The 16,568-nt window shown below is 41.0% G+C and overlaps 1 protein-coding gene across 3 annotated transcripts in view; it reads right to left on the reverse strand.

Annotated features, from left to right (window-relative positions):
• The window catches only part of STX6 (syntaxin 6), a 45,411-nt gene that overhangs the window by 13,278 nt on the left and 15,565 nt on the right, over nucleotides 1–16,568 (reverse strand). Inside the window, exons 2-6 of one of the 3 annotated variants that reach the window (XM_001488916.7) lie at nucleotides 15,309–15,478; nucleotides 14,177–14,271; nucleotides 6,243–6,305; nucleotides 2,920–3,045; nucleotides 1,578–1,684 (exon numbers count right to left, since the gene is read on the reverse strand). In XM_001488916.7, coding sequence (XP_001488966.2) covers nucleotides 1,578–1,684; nucleotides 2,920–3,045; nucleotides 6,243–6,305; nucleotides 14,177–14,271; nucleotides 15,309–15,478 — 561 coding nt within the window. Of the gene's footprint in view, nucleotides 1–1,577; nucleotides 1,685–2,919; nucleotides 3,046–6,242; nucleotides 9,037–14,176; nucleotides 14,272–15,308; nucleotides 15,479–16,568 lie in introns of those variants that run through there. The other 2 variants (XM_070267838.1, XM_070267839.1) reach the window with 2 other exon arrangements.

Here is a 16,568-nt window from a genome sequence, read left to right on the forward strand (position 1 = left end):
CAACTATGTACTGAGGGGCTTTGCGAAGAAAAAGGAAAAATTTTTTTAAATCTTGAAAAAAAAAAAAAAAAAAAGTGGGTGTTTAATTCACCATCTTTAACTGGAAGTCTCCAAGGTTTGCTGTATCATCTACCCAAACAGGAGCAGCTCAGGCAATTAGTCCTTTCCCATTACCACACTGGAACTTTAGGGTAAGAATGCATTTTACAGAAATTAAACATGTCTGCCTAGATTCCTGCTACTCCAGCCTCCTGCCTGGGGTCCCTGCTTCCACTCCTGCTCTACTGTTTTTCTTCATCTAAACTAGACAGATGGCCTTCCAAAGATGGAAACCCCACCACGTCATTACTCCTAACGCCACCTTCACTGTTTCCCATCACCCTTAGAATAAAGAGTCCTAAAACTCCTTAAAATGGCTTCTAAGGCCTCCCTGATCTGTTTCTCTGCCTCCCTGTCTTGATTCTGGAACTCCCCTCTCAATCCCCATGCTCCAGACACACTAAAGCTTTCTGTTCCAGGCACCTTCTCACCTCTACATCTGCACAAGGGCTCTTTCTTCCTCCTGGTACCCCCTCCCCCTGACTTGACTCTCGGCTCACCATCTTCTACTCACCCGTCCGGTTCCAGTTAAACCTCTCTCCTCAGGGGCCTTAGACTAAGTTGGGTCTGCAGATCAGGCTAAGCCAGGGCCCTCAAAGCACCGTGCACTTCCCCCATCACAGCAGTCCTTCCACTTCGCCATCGCCACTTAATGACTCGCATTCATTTATATCATGTCCATTCTACTCAGTAAGCGGTAAACTCTGAGAGCAGAGACAGTCTGTTCTGTTCACTCCTCTATCAACACCCAGCGCCTCCCAGTAGACTAGACGCCCAATTTGAATTTACAAGGAATGAATGTATAACGTTGAACATGAGATTGAGATAGGAGAGTGTCTGAAATATCCTAGTGGATTGTCTTATTTTTTTCAAAAAAACCTTGTAAAATGGTAAAGGTGTTATGTAGCAGCATTTAAGAATGCTGTTTCTGGTGTTATACATCAGACAGCAAAAGGAGACAGCAAATAAACCCAGTTATATTTTCTTGTGTGTTTTTACATTTTATTTTAGAGGGGGGATATTTTTATTAATTGGAGTTAAATTTATAAGTTTTTTTCATAAAGTTAAAATTTAAGGCAGAACAAAAAGTTGTGTTCAATGTAGCGGGAGAGTCACGGGATGATAAAGTTAAGTTAGCTCACGTCCTATCCTCTTTGGGACAAAAGTTTCCACAGAGGTTATGCAGCCATTTCTTTCACATCATAACTACACTTCAAGTATCTACTCAGAGGAATTCATATCTGTTTTTGTAGGTGTTTAAAAATAATGGTAATAATAATAACTTTGCCTAAACCCTGTTGAACATTTTATCTGATAAATCTTTTGGAGAGGCTAGTCTGCAGAGCAGAATAAAGATGCAGCCATAAATAAAACAGCTTTTGGTTTTACTAGCCATGTAACTGTCAGGCTTTTTGGGGTCCCATAAGATGGCTTTCCCCTCACTTTTGCTGCAGTGGAAGGGGCATTTTGGTACTCACACTGCCTGTTCCTCCAGCTCCCCTCCAATGCGCTGGGACATGTTCTTCAGCACCCCGATGCTGCCAGAGACCAGCTCCAACTGCTCATCCTGCTGTTCCACGATCAACTGGTGCCAGAGAAACGGGAAATAAGCAATTAAAATCCATCTTACCTGGTTCTGAGCCCAGCACTCTAGCAGCTGCTAGCTTCTTTGCCAACTTGGGACAATTCGCATTCAGAAGCAAAGCCCAGAAATCAAAGGACCAGACCGTCGCCTCCGAGAACACGCTGCTCAAAAGGCTGGGTTGTCAAGCTACTGATGTCTCCTGCTGATCCCACTTGTGAACAGTCAGCGGGGCTTCAAACCACCGAGAGAGCTTTACTCTGGCCGGCGGAGGCCCAACAAAGGAACAGACAATGGCTGAAAGCACCTGTGCAGCGACCACCGGCACACGGGGTGCTTGGGGAGAGGAAGCCCAGTGCCAGGGTCAAGGTCTCAACTCACAACAGACTGCCACAGCTTAAATACGAGAGTCTGGCAAATCTCTAGATGCGGGAAAACTACGCCCACAGACTCCCTTCCTCCGTCCTCAAGGACAAACCAGAGACAGCCCTGCGGCAGTAAGTTACCTCAAGGACAACTACTGAGTGAGAAATATTTACTTTTTACTGTTGTAGCCTCCTCACATTTTACAAAAAAAAGTTTGCTTGGTAAATAGCAATTTAAGTAGATAATTGTCTAGACATGCTAGTGGAAAAAGAACAAAAGAATACATAACTTACACGTACACATAACACAGTATTTATGAACCAATCGTTTCAATGGATAGATGATCCTCAAGTCCCCAGACACACTATTATTAGCTTCCTTTTCTTAATACAACTACCTATCAAAAGCAACAATGCAGACATAGTCGACCTCACCTTCCTTCTACCTCTTAACCTCCACCAAAACAATCATGTTTATATAATGGAATCAACAATAATTTTCAATGAAAAAACAATGACAATTTTTCTGAAAATGGGTTTGATGAAACGAACAAAAACTGAGTATACAAACAGAGGCTGGGGAAGAGGCTGTTTTTTTTTTAACCAACGGCCTTGTCTGTCAGTTTTGGATGTCTGGTCAGCTTTTCCTAAGGGACCTAATCAAGCTTGGTTCTCCTGAAACAGTCGTGTTCTGAAGGAGGTTTTAACAACCCTCTATAGATGCAATCATTACACATGAGACACAGGCAGCCGCAGGACAAGCTCTGGCCCGCCTGCCTGTAATCAGCAGCGAAGCCCCATGGCTGGCAGAGGACCAGAGGGAAGGGCCCTGCCCCCCACCTCCTGGTCTTTAGCTGGTGGGTTCTCAGGTACCTGTTGCTGTGCCTGCTGCTCCTCGATGAAATGGGAGTTGGCCAACTGGAGCTCACGGTCAAGGCGTCCGTATTTATCCGCCGTCCCAGTGCTCCAGTTCTGGCTGCCACTGTCTCCCAGCAGTGCCTGCGGGACGGGACAGGGGAGAGCGGGGCCAGGAGGAACACAGTTACTATCTCTGAACCAGCACTCCAGCAGTGACATAAAGAGTTCTCATACTGCTCATGACCTATCTTCCCCCGGCTCAGCCTTTCATGTAGTGGAGTAGGTTGGTGCCTGCGTGGTACGTTTAAGGAATGCCAGGAAAGGCACTCTCTGTCTCCAACTCTCCCAAAGGGACTCACAAATGGGCTTTGTCCCACTAAACTGCAAATAAATGTCAACTTCAAATCAACAAATGCCCATCTGTGTACTGCCTTACAATCTACAAGCACTTGGTCTCTTCAGGCCAGCTCTTCCTAAGCACTCTTGGAAGTTCACCAGACCCCCACAGGTTCTAGCCTGACTCCAGAGATCTAGAGTTCTTTTTATTTAAGTATGACCCAGGAAAGCTTCTGTGTTTTTGGAGGGGGGAGGGGAGAGTTCCCTAGAATGACAAGAAGCTAAGTCATAGCCCCTTACGTACAGAAGGCACAAGAACCACAAACGTCTGTTCAATTTAACCCATGAATAAATCCCAATGTCCTTCAGTTGAACTAAAAGGCTACAGGCTTCCCAGATGGGAACTGGGGGTTGCTTCACCAGGCAGGTATGGCCTCAATGGGTGCCTGACCCTGACAACCCAGGCAGGTGCTGGCCCCAAAGCCAGAGTTCTCTACTGGGGCCCCCAGACGCCAGGGTCAGGTTTCCCAATACAAATTCAAGGAAGTTTGTAGCCAGAAAAGGCTAAGTTTGGGAATGTCTGTGTTGCATGAAGAGGCCAGCCAGGAATGTGAGAGCTCCGTCTAGGCGGCCAGCTCCAACAAGGATCCCACGAACCTTTCTGAGCTGCTAGTCAAAGTAAATTCTTACACCAGGCCTGCACAAAGAACCAGAAGATGCTGGCGACTAAGATTCTTCTTCCTTGTAGGGTTGCCAAGTTTTCTTACCAGTACTTTATCTCTCTGTAACTGTTAAAAGCCTAACTGGTGACCTGGTTCTGTCTGAAAAGCCCTCCAAAAGCCCCTCTATATGACACTGTCTGCCTTGCCCTGCTTTCGGAGATGAATTCAGTCAAACGGCCACACTTTAGGGCCTGGGCTCAGCGGGGCTCAGGATGCGGAGCCTAAGTTCTGAGGTGGTTACAACAAGAGGATCAGAAACGCCTGAGAGCTTCCAGCCCAGTCGAGAGGCTGGACGGTGACTGTCTCTGGTATAAAGCAGACCCAAGGCTTTTTGTGGATGGCTTTGCCCCAACCTGGCCTGAGGGCTGTAAACATTTAAAAGATCCTGCCTGTTCTTTCTGATGGAAAGACTATAAGGACCTCTGTGGAGGGCCCTGGGGCTTAGTGACAATTTTTTCAAGGTCAGAAAAAGGCTATAGTGCATCATTAGGCTACGGACAGAGAACTGGGACTCTGCCAGGGCCTTGTGTGCTCCTGGGACCACAGCCATGGCTATTTTTTCTAGCTTATCTATGGTGGACACATGTCACACTGTTGAGCGTCATCTATGCTTCACTGTGAAGTAGCTCAGATTTCATCAGTCTGACCTCCAGGAGAATTCTGTTTTAATGGGAAAGAAGATGTGGAGAGGGCCCAGTGCACTAAAGACCAGCCTGTGTGAGGTGCCAGAGCAGAGGTCTTGGACAAGCAGCGAGTAGCACAGCACCTGGTCTGACACGAAGCAGGAGGCCGACTCTGGCAGCTTCAGTGCTCAGGGAACCCTGGCCCTGCCACTCCTGGAAAGTCTGTGACTCTAAGACATTTCACTCACCACCCTAAACAAAGTTCCAAGCCATACTTGAAACGGCAGTGTATAAATACACATTTTATTTATGTTAGTTCAACTACACTACCTAGAGAATAAAAAATGCAAGTGAGGAGTGATAAAAGATAGGTGTTACCCACCTCACTGTCACAACTACTTCAGGCACTGCCACTCAACTTCCGCAAGCTGGGGTGGAAACGAAAAGGGAACTCTCAAACTAGCCAGCTTGTGGCCATTCACTAGCTTCTTTCAAGAGGGAGTGCCACGTGGAAAGGGCTAGCTCATGGCTTTTCCTAGCTGCACTGTCAGAGCAAGGGAGGCAGACAGGACGAAAAAATGACGACGACTTGGAAAATGAAACGCAGGGAAAGGAAAAATAAGTTAGGTGATATGTGGAGAGCCCCCTTCCCTTCTTCAAGCTTTTATAATACTTGTTTTCAAACTTAAGAGGGTCAATGAACACCCACAGGTATAAAGTAAGGATTTATATTATGAACTGATTCCCAGTTAGTTAAAAATAGTGAGCTGCTTTCTTGAGATAAAAGTCCATTAAATGGAATATTGGTAACTTTATGGAGTCTGAACAGAATCTAAATCAAGTCTAAATTTCGACTTGTACATTTTTTAAAAAGGACTGTATTTTATCATTTGGAAAGGAATTTCTATCATACACCAAAATGTCTAATTTTAAAAAGATACTTAAAATTCAAGGACTGGCCTCTTGTAGCTTTTATTTTTGATGTGTCAATATCTGTGCTTTGGTTTCTGAAACTTATTAGGTTTCATAAGTTATTTGTGATAACTAATAAAAACTGGACCTCATCTCAAAAAAAAGAGATACTTAAAACAATGAAAGATTTAATTTAACACACATTAAATTAACACACAGTTAAGGTTCCTCAAATTCTTTACACAAAACTTCAATCATTAAATGTTTAGTGAGTTCTATGGGTAGGCAGTGTAACAGCAGCTAGAGATTTAAAAACAAAACCAAACAGACTATGACAATCCCTCCTCACTCTCACGCAGTTTGGGGTCCAGCAGAGAAAAAGACAAGAAACTAAGCAATTACAGCTCTTAACAGAGAGCCTGGCACACAGAAGGTGCTCAAGAGGTGCGGAATAAATGGCTGTGTGCTAAGGGCTGTTGAGGGTCAGCAGAGGGTGCTATGGGAGTCCAGAGGAGAGAAGCGAGTAGGGGAGTAGGGGGTGGTGGGGACAGATGGACACTTGACAGTGGTGCTGGGGCAGGAGGCTGACCAGACCTTCATAAAACTTGCCATCATCATTCCGGGCTCAGCATGCACAGGGCTTCTGCTTGATCACATGACACACGAATGGTCAGCATTTTTAAATTCCAAATATCCAAACTGTGTATTTTCTTTGATGATATTGTATATTGTGATGTTTACTCACCTGTCTATTTTTTCTTTCAGCTAATGCCTGCACAGATGAAGTTGACATCTGATCCTTCATGTCCTAATAAGTAGAAGACCAGAAAACAAATAAAAAACATACTTACTTTAAACAAAATCATGGTTAATATTTTGCACACTAGCAAAATACACACAATTATTATTATTATTATTTTTTTACAGAAAGAGCATTCTTTGGGCTTTATTTCAAAAATAAAGGAAATAAAGAATGACACCCCCTTAAAAAGAGGTAAGCTGGATACTAAATTAAGAGGAAGGAACTAGCATTTCCTGGGTACCTAACAAGCCAGAAATACTGTTAAACAAGTGCACACAGCAGCAATGAATTCTCACAATGACCTTGTGAAGCTGGTATTACCTCCATTTTACAGCTGAGGAAACGAGATCGAGAAAGCCTAAGACACTTTCTCAAGGTCACACAGCCAATAAATGGCAACCCTGGGCTTCAAACACACAAGCCTGTGCTCAAGGGCTAGCATCTTCGAGTATGATACATATGAAAACCATGTACTTTAGGATAAAGTACATTTACCATTAGAGAATGCTTTCCAACTGTGACGCAACAGGTCACTTCTTTTACTTCTGAGTTGGACTCATGTGAAATCTAGACTATTTCTAATGTCAGAGTGAATCTCCAGAGTGGTACCAAAAATAATTTTGTATGGAAAGAAAAATGAATGGAACCATTACTTAATTTGAGGCAAAACACTTTATTAAATATGAGCCATTTTGCTTATCATGTTTAACCGCAACCCCATATACTATAAAATGATTTGAACTGAGTACATGATTACTATAGTACAATTTTTCTTAAAAAAAAAAAAAAAGGTTGCAAAAATACTTCATAACTTTCTGTTGGCAAGTAGACTATTTTATAGAGGCAAATGTTAAGGTATTAGACTTTAAGAAACTTCTCCCAAGACCTATGACAAGTGAATGGTAGCCCAGACAGTGCCACAGCTTCCATGACTCCTCTGTGCTAAGTATGAATAACAACCACTTGCTTCAACTTTCAAAGTGCCCATTCCTTCCTTCAGCAAATACTCCCTGATGCCTGACACGCGCCTGGCATGCAGCAGTGAACACCACAGACCCAGCCCCTGCTTCATGGAGCTCGCCCATGGCTGAGAAGAGGCACAGTCATCACACAAACACGTCAAGAAGGTCATTACCAGGCTGGGAAGGAAGGGCATAAGCTGGAATCGAGTGGGTGAATGCCGCTTTGGAAGGACAGGGGTGACATGTGAATCGAGACCTGAAGGATGAGAATGAGCCACCCACACAAAGCACGAAGGGCAGAGAATTCCAGGCAAAGGGAACAGCAAGTACAAAAGCCTGGAGGCAGGAAAAGGCTTAGTGCTTTTTAGATTTTAAGAAGGAAGGCCAGTGTGGCTGAAGGAGCCAACTGTGTGTGCGGAGTGCAGGGACAGAAGGTAAGGTTGGCCAAAACACGCAGGGCCTTTGGCTGCTTAGATTTTATTCCGAGGCACGGGTTGGCAAACTTTTTTTTATAAAGGACTAGATAGTAAATATTTGGCCTCTACCATATATTCTTTGTTTTTAAACTACCCTTTAAAAAATGTCAAACCATTCTTAGATCTCATGGGCCACAGACTGCAGGCCTCTGTTCTAAGGCAATGGGAAGCCCTTAAAAGTATTTTAAGCAGGGCCGTGGAGTATTCTGGTTCATGTTTTAAAAGATCACTTTGGTTATTCCGTGGAAAAAATGTTGGCAATCAAGCAGAGCAGATCACCTTATTAGAACCTGTCAAGAGGAACTGTGCTGCTCAAGACGAGAAAGAGCACACCCAGGAGCCAGCTCCCTGCTTCTGGGGGCCTTCAACAAGAGCATCCATGAGCCCTTGGAAATGACACTGGGTAGGCAGGGGGGTGCTCCATCTAGGGTCCAGCTGACCCAGAAATTCTAGGGTTCTCTACTTATTTCACCTGCTCACAAACCTCAAAAGACAAAAAATAAATGAATGCTACCCACAGAAACTGAGAAAAATATTCTTAGTAAAAACAGGTATTCATTGTAAAAATATAGATATTGGTATATTTAAAAGAAGGGAAACTCAGTGCTATAAGGCATGTTTCTGAAATGTTTGAGATTTACCTCAGTCACCTGAAGTGTTAAAAATGCAGATCCCTAGGCCCCACTCAGACCTACTGAGTCAGATTCTAAGGTGCAGTTAACGAGTGCCCCAGGTGAGGCTCATGAACACTGAAGTCTGAGAAGCTCTGGTCCACACAAATTCTAGAAGCCTCAAAGTGAGACCGTTACGCTAATATCTCCTGGACTGCAGAATTCCTTTGCTGCTTACCTATAGAGTTTAAGATGACATTCTGATATTCAATCAAACAATATAAATAGTATAATCCCATCTGTTTAATATATCTTAATAACTATGCAGAGCAAATATCTGAAATGTTCACTGGTGGGATAACATATGCTTTTTAAAATGGACTTAATATATTTTTTAATAGTCTTTTTTTTAAACAATGAACATTACTTGCATAACTAAAAATATCAACACACATGTATGGAAAAGTCATTTTGAAGTTCAACTGAACTTTGAACATTATCTGTAGAATGTGTTTTTGCTGTTAGAAGTTAGTGGGGGGGGAGTAACGACTGTAAAGGAGCATAAGGAGGCTTCACAGGGGTGGGGGGAGCTGGGAGTGCTCTGGAATGCTCTGGGTGCTGCTTCCATGGTTGTGATCAGTTCATCAACTCTTCAAGCTGCACACCTGGGATACATGCAGGTACATACCTGGGGTACATACATACATATTCACACACAATTCACAGAAAAACACAAAGGATCAATCATGAAAAGACACACTAACTCACTAATAATCAAAGAAATGCAAGCTAAGAGATATTTTTCCCAATTTAGATTGGGAAAGATTAAAAAAAGACTGGTAATACTTAGCAACGGTGAAGGTATTAAGAAATACAGAATCTGACACTGTTATTAGAAGTATAATTGATAAGGTCTTTTTGTAGGATACTTTAATAATATTAACCAGTATTTAAAATGAGTATTCTCAATGAACTCTTCATTACTTAAACAAATATCTAGGTTATATTCACAAAGATGTTCACTGACATATGATTTGTAATTGCCAAAAATTATCAGTCATCTAAGTATCTACCAACAGGGTCAATGATTAAGCAAATCATAACAGAGCCAGGTAAGAGAACAGGTTAAGAGCATGGTCTTTTACGCCAAAGACCTGGGTTCAAGACTTAGCTATGCTTTTTAATAGCTGTGCCAAGTTAGGCAGATTACTCAGTTTCTCTCAGTGCCCATTTCTTCTGTATAGATAATACCTTATAGGGTCACTGTAGGGATTAACAGAGATAAAACAGAGAGTGAATAACAGTGGCCAATGACATAGTAAACACTCAATAAACATTAACTATTATCCCCATACAAAAGTACTCAACCATTAAAAAGGATAATCTAAATCTGCTCTGTCCAATACAGCAGCTACTGGCCGACTGCAGTGATTGAGCACTGGAAGTAGGGCTGGTGCAACTGAGGAATCCAACTTTTTACTGTATTCAACTTTAATTCATTGATATGTAAATTCAGTTACGGGGAAACTTTTAAGCATATCTGGAAAATATTGAGTATGCAAATCTGCTTTTTCAGTTGTAAGTTTTATAAACTCTAAATACAGATCAAGTATCTTCAATGAAAACTTCATGTCTGAAGTGAGATGTGCTTATGTGTAAAATACATGCCAGATTTAGAAGTCTCAGCACAAAAAAAATTAGAAATTAAAAAAATATATATTTCATTAATATTTTTATAGTATTGATTACATGTTAAATGATAATCTTTGGGATATAGTGGGTTAAATACAGATATATTAAGTTCACCTGTTTCTTTTTCCTTTTTCAATATGACTACTAGAAAATCTAAAATGATGCATGTGGCTTGCAGTACACTTCTACTGGACCAGCACTGCTCTAGATGTGTCTATACTGATATAAGACTACGTCCACAATATACTTTCATAGAAAAAAATTATAGAACTTCATGCCAGTTCTTTTAAGAGTGTATTCCAATGTCCATAAAATGGCTGGAAAAAATATATGAAACCTGTCAGCAATTATTTCTGGGGAGTGGAATTATAGAATAGAGGGTCATTTTCACCTCTCATACATCAAAATTATTTGCATTTAAAAAATAAGTATAGATTTTTAACTTAAAAAAGTAAAATAAAAAATGCTTATGATTGCATAACAGTATCATCACAATCATGTAAAACCACAACTGTCATATATTGAGAAGAAAACTACAAGAAAATGCAACAAAGATTTGTGTTTGTGTATTATTTTGAGTTTAGTTTTCTTTTTCTATTTTTTCCTCTTGTAAAGTCTTCCTAATTTTCTTTAATGAGCAAGCACTAGTTTAATGAAATAAATATTCACAAGTTCATTTTTAATGCTCTCTCCTTAATAAAAAATATGTGGGGTGGGGATGTGTGCGAGTGAGCATGCACATGTGTGTGCATCGGCCCTGATGGTCAGTGAAGTCTTCAACAGCTGTGTGGTGTGCATCTTGCATGTGGCCATGGCTGCAATTAAGGAGCTACGGCTTTCCCCTCTAGGATGGCCTTTTTCCTACACAGGTTAAAAGTCACCAGATACCATAAGACACATCACCTTCATATCAGGATTTGGAATTTTAAGCTATGTCACTAAACAGTTTTAAACAGTTTTAAGCATTATGTAACAACCTGTCATGACAAAAACATAATTACTCATCTTCTTCCTAACATATGAAATTTAGAAACAGCAGTCAAGAAGCTGTTAGTACGAATAAAATATGGTTCATCTGCCAAAAGAACAACAAATGTCCTGATTATTTATGCTCCTGTTCCCATTTCACACTGTCTTCCAAGCCGAGTGACCAGGACAGTATAAACCCCAGGGCATCCTGCTCATAGGCCTCACATCCCAACATCATCTGTGGCTACACTGAACACCTCACCCTTCTTGATTAACCAAAGTCACTTCTATCTTGATGCATAATTAACTATACACAATTCTTGGGTTGGAACAGGGTGGATTTTTTGGGAGGGGGGTATAGTTCTGATAGCCCTCGAAAGCTAAAATAAGTCAGAGAATGTTAGTGAGGATCAGGTCATCGATAAAGAAAACTAAGAACCAGTGGGGCTAAAGGACTCGCTGCGATGAAACTGGATTAGGGTCACGCAGCTGAGCCTAGAACTCAGGTCTCCTCACCTCTCAATCACTGTTCTTTTGCCATATACCACAAAAGCTTCCATTATTAAAGTCACTCGACCTTACTTCTCAAATATATTTCCATAATACAAATACTTCATATGCAAAATCTGATGTACAGGCAACTCCGCAAATGTAAAAATGATTACCTCAAAAATTTCAAGGCTATTTACAGAAAAACAAAAATATTTTGCTCTCTTCAGTAAAAATGGCCAGCAAAAGATAATAAAAACTGCACAAACTTGGGGCTGGCCCCGTGGCCGAGTGGTTAAGTTCGTGTGCTCCGCCGCAGGTGGCCCAGTGTTTCGTTGGTTTGAATCCCGGGCGCGGACATGGCACTGCTCATCAGACCACGCTGAGGCAGCGTCCCACATGCCACAACTAGAAGGACCCACAACGAAGAATATACAACTATGTACCGGGGGGCTTTAGGGAGAAAAAGGAAAAAAATAAAATCTTTAAAAAAAAAAACTGCACAAACTTAAAAGATGCTTGGAAAAACATACACAATAAGACTCTTTTTAAACAAAGGGGCTTACTAAACACAAAACCAATGAACATTGAGAAGAAACATGGGAGAAAGATTTCTTCAGGTAGAACAACAACAACAATATATATAAATACACACACACACACACACAGAGTGTATCACCAACTTCCCTTTCTAAGAAGGAGAAAGGACAATTGGCATACACTGTGGATCAAAATGTATCCCTTTTGGAGCAACATTACGAAAACCTGCTGACAACAGTAACAGAAGAGTTTACATAAACTTGTGATGTCCAAATCTCTAACCTGAGTTCAGTCCTGCGTCTCATTTCTCCAATCTGCGAACTCTCTGACCCCTCTCTATCAATCTCCTCCACCTGGAACCCAGAGAGCTCTGCAGACAAGTACTGTTTAACTGAATGCAGTAATACTGAATCAATACAACGTGCTTTTCATTGTTTAAAAATCAAGTTAGCATCAATACCGCTTCCTTCTCTTCCACAGGATTTCAATTAGAATTTACTAAGATCAGATGTGCAAAAGCTCAGTTAGGTGCTACTGTTACCCCACCAGTGGCAAACAGTAACAGCTTTCCAACAAACAGTCGTAAATTAAAACAAGAATGATGAAAACCCCCAAAATATTCAGTTGGATCATATAGTTGAGCATGGTTCAGATCTCAACTCTAGAAGGACTGTAACATTTCGAAGCACAGATTTGATTTAGAATACTTCTCTCAAAGAAGTATTTTTAAATGCTTTTCCAATATTAGAAAACGAACTTTGGATTTTACTTCCAATTATACCAACTAACAACTTTCAATATATTGACCTCTGAATTTCACTGTGCAAAATTTACAAGCATGACATCACAGAAAGAACAAATATAATGATTAAGGTCAAAAATAAATGCTTCACTGCGAGGTTGGTAGGATTTAAATACCAACACCTACAGAAGTCTCCTTCTGGAAATCTATTACAAAAAATTAAAAAGCAAACTACATTTATAAAATAAATAGTTGGGGAATCATTTACCTTATCAAAAAATGTCACCTAACAACATGTTTCCTTATCAGGATAACATTCTGAACCAGCTAGAAATTAGGAGTGTCTAATCGAAATGCTCATTGTATAGACGGGGCACCCGAGGACCAAAAAGGGTCACCGCCCCATCAAAATGTGGGTTTATTCATAAACAATTTAGATATATGTATGTAGAAGGGCAACTGATGAATAAAACAAGGAACAAGAATATTTAAAGTTCAGTGATAATCTACCATTTGAAATAATTTCAAAAAGAAATCACACGACATAAAGTCTTTGGCAAACATATACCAAGGTTCCTGCCTAAGATGACTCTTAAAAAGCCATATGTTAGCACTGGTATGATCCCAAGTCTCTTTATTCAAGGAAGCTGCTTTCTAGTACATATGTTAAAGACAGCTGGTTCTCCTATATCTAGTTATGCTAATCAAATGGCTTAGCCATATAGTTTCAAAATACAAACATATCTTAATGATACAAGGTTTTACTTAAACGCAATTTTCTCAGGTTTTTAAATAATAGGTTATTACCTAAATAATTGGAGACTAAATATTTGTTCACTTGGACTGGGTTTTTACACTCTGATACATGTCTGCTTGCTCTGGATAACTCCCGAAAGGCTGTCAAGCAGTTGTATATGGAAATGTCAGTAACATGGGTTGCAAGAGTTCCAGAAGCAATTCAGATGGTGGAAGGGGCCGACATCCAAACCCAATAGAGTCACTCCTCACAATGCAAAGTGATTACCAATCAATCAAGAAACCAAATGGTTTCTACAACAGTAACTCGTCCTTTTGTCCAGAAATATAGTACACTAAGAAACAAAGAGGGAAAAAAGATAACTAGCTTGGAGGAAGGAGAGGTATGGACAAGTAGGATACCATTAAAGTAACCTTCCCAAAGCCAGCAAGAAACGCTCTCATTTCTGCTCTAAGAAATAAGCCTGACAAGACTAAGGATAGATATTTTTTCAATCAGAGTAATTGTATGTGAGAAACTGGCATTTAATTCATACTAAGAAGTGGTTTCAGAGCTGACCTATTAGTTTACAAGTAAGGGAAAGAGTTCTAAGAAGTTTGGCTATTTCTTACACAAATAACACAAGATCATAGTTCTTACCCTGACAACTTGCCGAGTACTAGTGATGAAGGCTTTTCTTATACTCAATTCGGTTGCATCGAGATTGAATTTTCTAGGGTTTGCTTCAACTATGCGTGGGTCAAAAAGTCAAGGTAAAGCAATTTCATCATCAAAAGCCTAACAAACAACATCATGTTAAACGAGAGAATCTCTCACAGGCAAGCAATAAAATCTGGCCCAACGTTTCTGAAACCATAGTCAACTTGACACAAATCACGCTCAAACTTTCTCTGCCCACAGCTATATGAAGATCCTTATGCCCAAGGTGCAAATGACCCGCCAGGTTCAGAAAGAGCCCCTGCTAACGGGGTTCACTACAAATCCGCAGCTGTCTGACCACAGCTGAGCTGGGCTCTTCCAGATGCCTGTGGGCACTTTGGATCTATTCTTTTTTGACTCCAGATCACCTTTAACAGCTTTTGCAGGCCTTTCTCATTTGCCGTTCTAAACCATTCCACTTACATCAAGAAACTAACTGCTTCTTAATCGAAATGCTTCTTCAGTGAAGCTTCCCCAGATGGCCTCACCCCCAGCCTGGTCCTATCACCCCATGTCAGACACTCGCATGGCTCTCTGTACTTTTCTCTCAGTCCGCAAGCACACATTGTACTATTTGATTAATGTCTGTTCCTCTGCCCCCTGAACCCTTCTCTACCACCATCATAAAATCCATGAGGGTTGGTACACTGTGTGTCAAGCACCATTCTAAGCTCTTTATGTGTTAAACTTTCAACAACCTACGAGCTAGGTACTGGTTGTTCTCCTAACTTTCTACTGAAAAGGAAACTGAAGCACAGAGCAACGTGCCCAAAGTCACACAGTCTAACTGGTGCAGCCAGGGCTTGAACACTCAGTCTCACTCCAGGGTCCGAGCTCAAAGCCATTGCACACGCTGCCTCTAAACTGCAGGACTTGCCATGCACTGTGGAAGAATTTGCTACTCTACCTTAGCTTACTGGGCAATTATTTTAAGTGTGGCATGGTACAAATAAGAGCAACATCCATCAATTATGAAAGGAAATGCCTAATCTATGTACTTGAGACATCTGAATAAAAACTTGTTCATTTGCCTGTTTGCCCCAAATGGCACAGACCCCACAGAAAAGGATATTGATGGTTTCATCAAGGTCCTCTAGATCCCACTCTATGCTGCGGAGGTTGTTTCTCAGCTCGTTGGTGGTCCAGTCGATTTCTTCCCTTGTTGCCGCGGAGGGGTCCTGGAGGAGCTCTGTCCATCTCTGAAACAATCCCTGGGCAGTGTTGACTGCTTTCTGTACCTCTCTGTCATCAAGGTGAAGGGAAAGGAAAGGAGAGAAATCACAGACAACATGTCCTGTGAACAAGTTACCGCATGACTTAAGTTAACATTTATGATCACACCCAATCTTCAGCAACCACCATTCCCAAAAGTTTCTAAGTCTTTATAGAAGGCTCCTCATAGACAAGTACCAAAGTTCAAAACTTTAAAATAACAGTCTGAGTATTATGTTCTCAGCTGACATTCAGAATAAAATAGCCACTATTTAAGCAGTTATAATATCAAGTTTGTTTGAGAAGGACAAAATTTAATTTTTCTCTGAACAGATGATACTTAAAAGTAGTATAAGAAGAAATCCTACAAATTAACTAAGAGGTCATTAACATTTCCACATGCTGCCCTATGGTGTGATAGTAATTTCCAAGATGAAAAAGTCCTAACACAGCTTTTCTTTGGGGGGTGGGAGGAAGGAGAGGCAGCATTATTCTTACACAGCTAGTTTTTTAGAGGTTAAGTTTGTTTTGTTTTGTTTTAGTGAGGAAGATTGGCCCTGAGCTAACATCTGTTGCCAATCTTCTTCTTTTTGCCTGAGGAAGGCTGTTGCTAACATCTGTGCCAATCTTCCTCCATTTTCTGTGGGATGCCACCACGGTGCAGCCTGATGAGCAGTGCTAGGTCTGCTCCCAGGATCCAAACCCGTGAACCCTGGGCCGCCCAAGTGGAGAGTGCAAATTTAACCACTACACCACCAGGCCAGCCCCTAGAAGTTAAGTATTTTAATCTGAGACATTTTTAAACCCAAAATCTCATTAGAGGATTTCCAAACATTATTAGCTTTAAATATATCTACTTTCCTGGATTAAGCAATGCTGTATAGCAGATTAGTGTATTGTTTAGAGAGTGAGACTAGGCCACTAAGTGCCATGATCTAGTATGCTTTTAGATTAGATATAATCACAAGGTTTTAAAAACTTTTCTCCCCACCACTGGGCCAATATTCACCATTTAAATGTTATAATCTAACATTACTGCATATGAAAATCAAAAAAGAGTCATTTTATAATCACATGGTCTCTTGTGTACAAAATAATTACCTTACTGCTCCCAAACTAA

Source organism: Equus caballus, chromosome 5, assembly GCF_041296265.1.
Source record: "Equus caballus isolate H_3958 breed thoroughbred chromosome 5, TB-T2T, whole genome shotgun sequence".
NCBI classification, from domain to species: domain Eukaryota; kingdom Metazoa; phylum Chordata; class Mammalia; order Perissodactyla; family Equidae; genus Equus; species Equus caballus.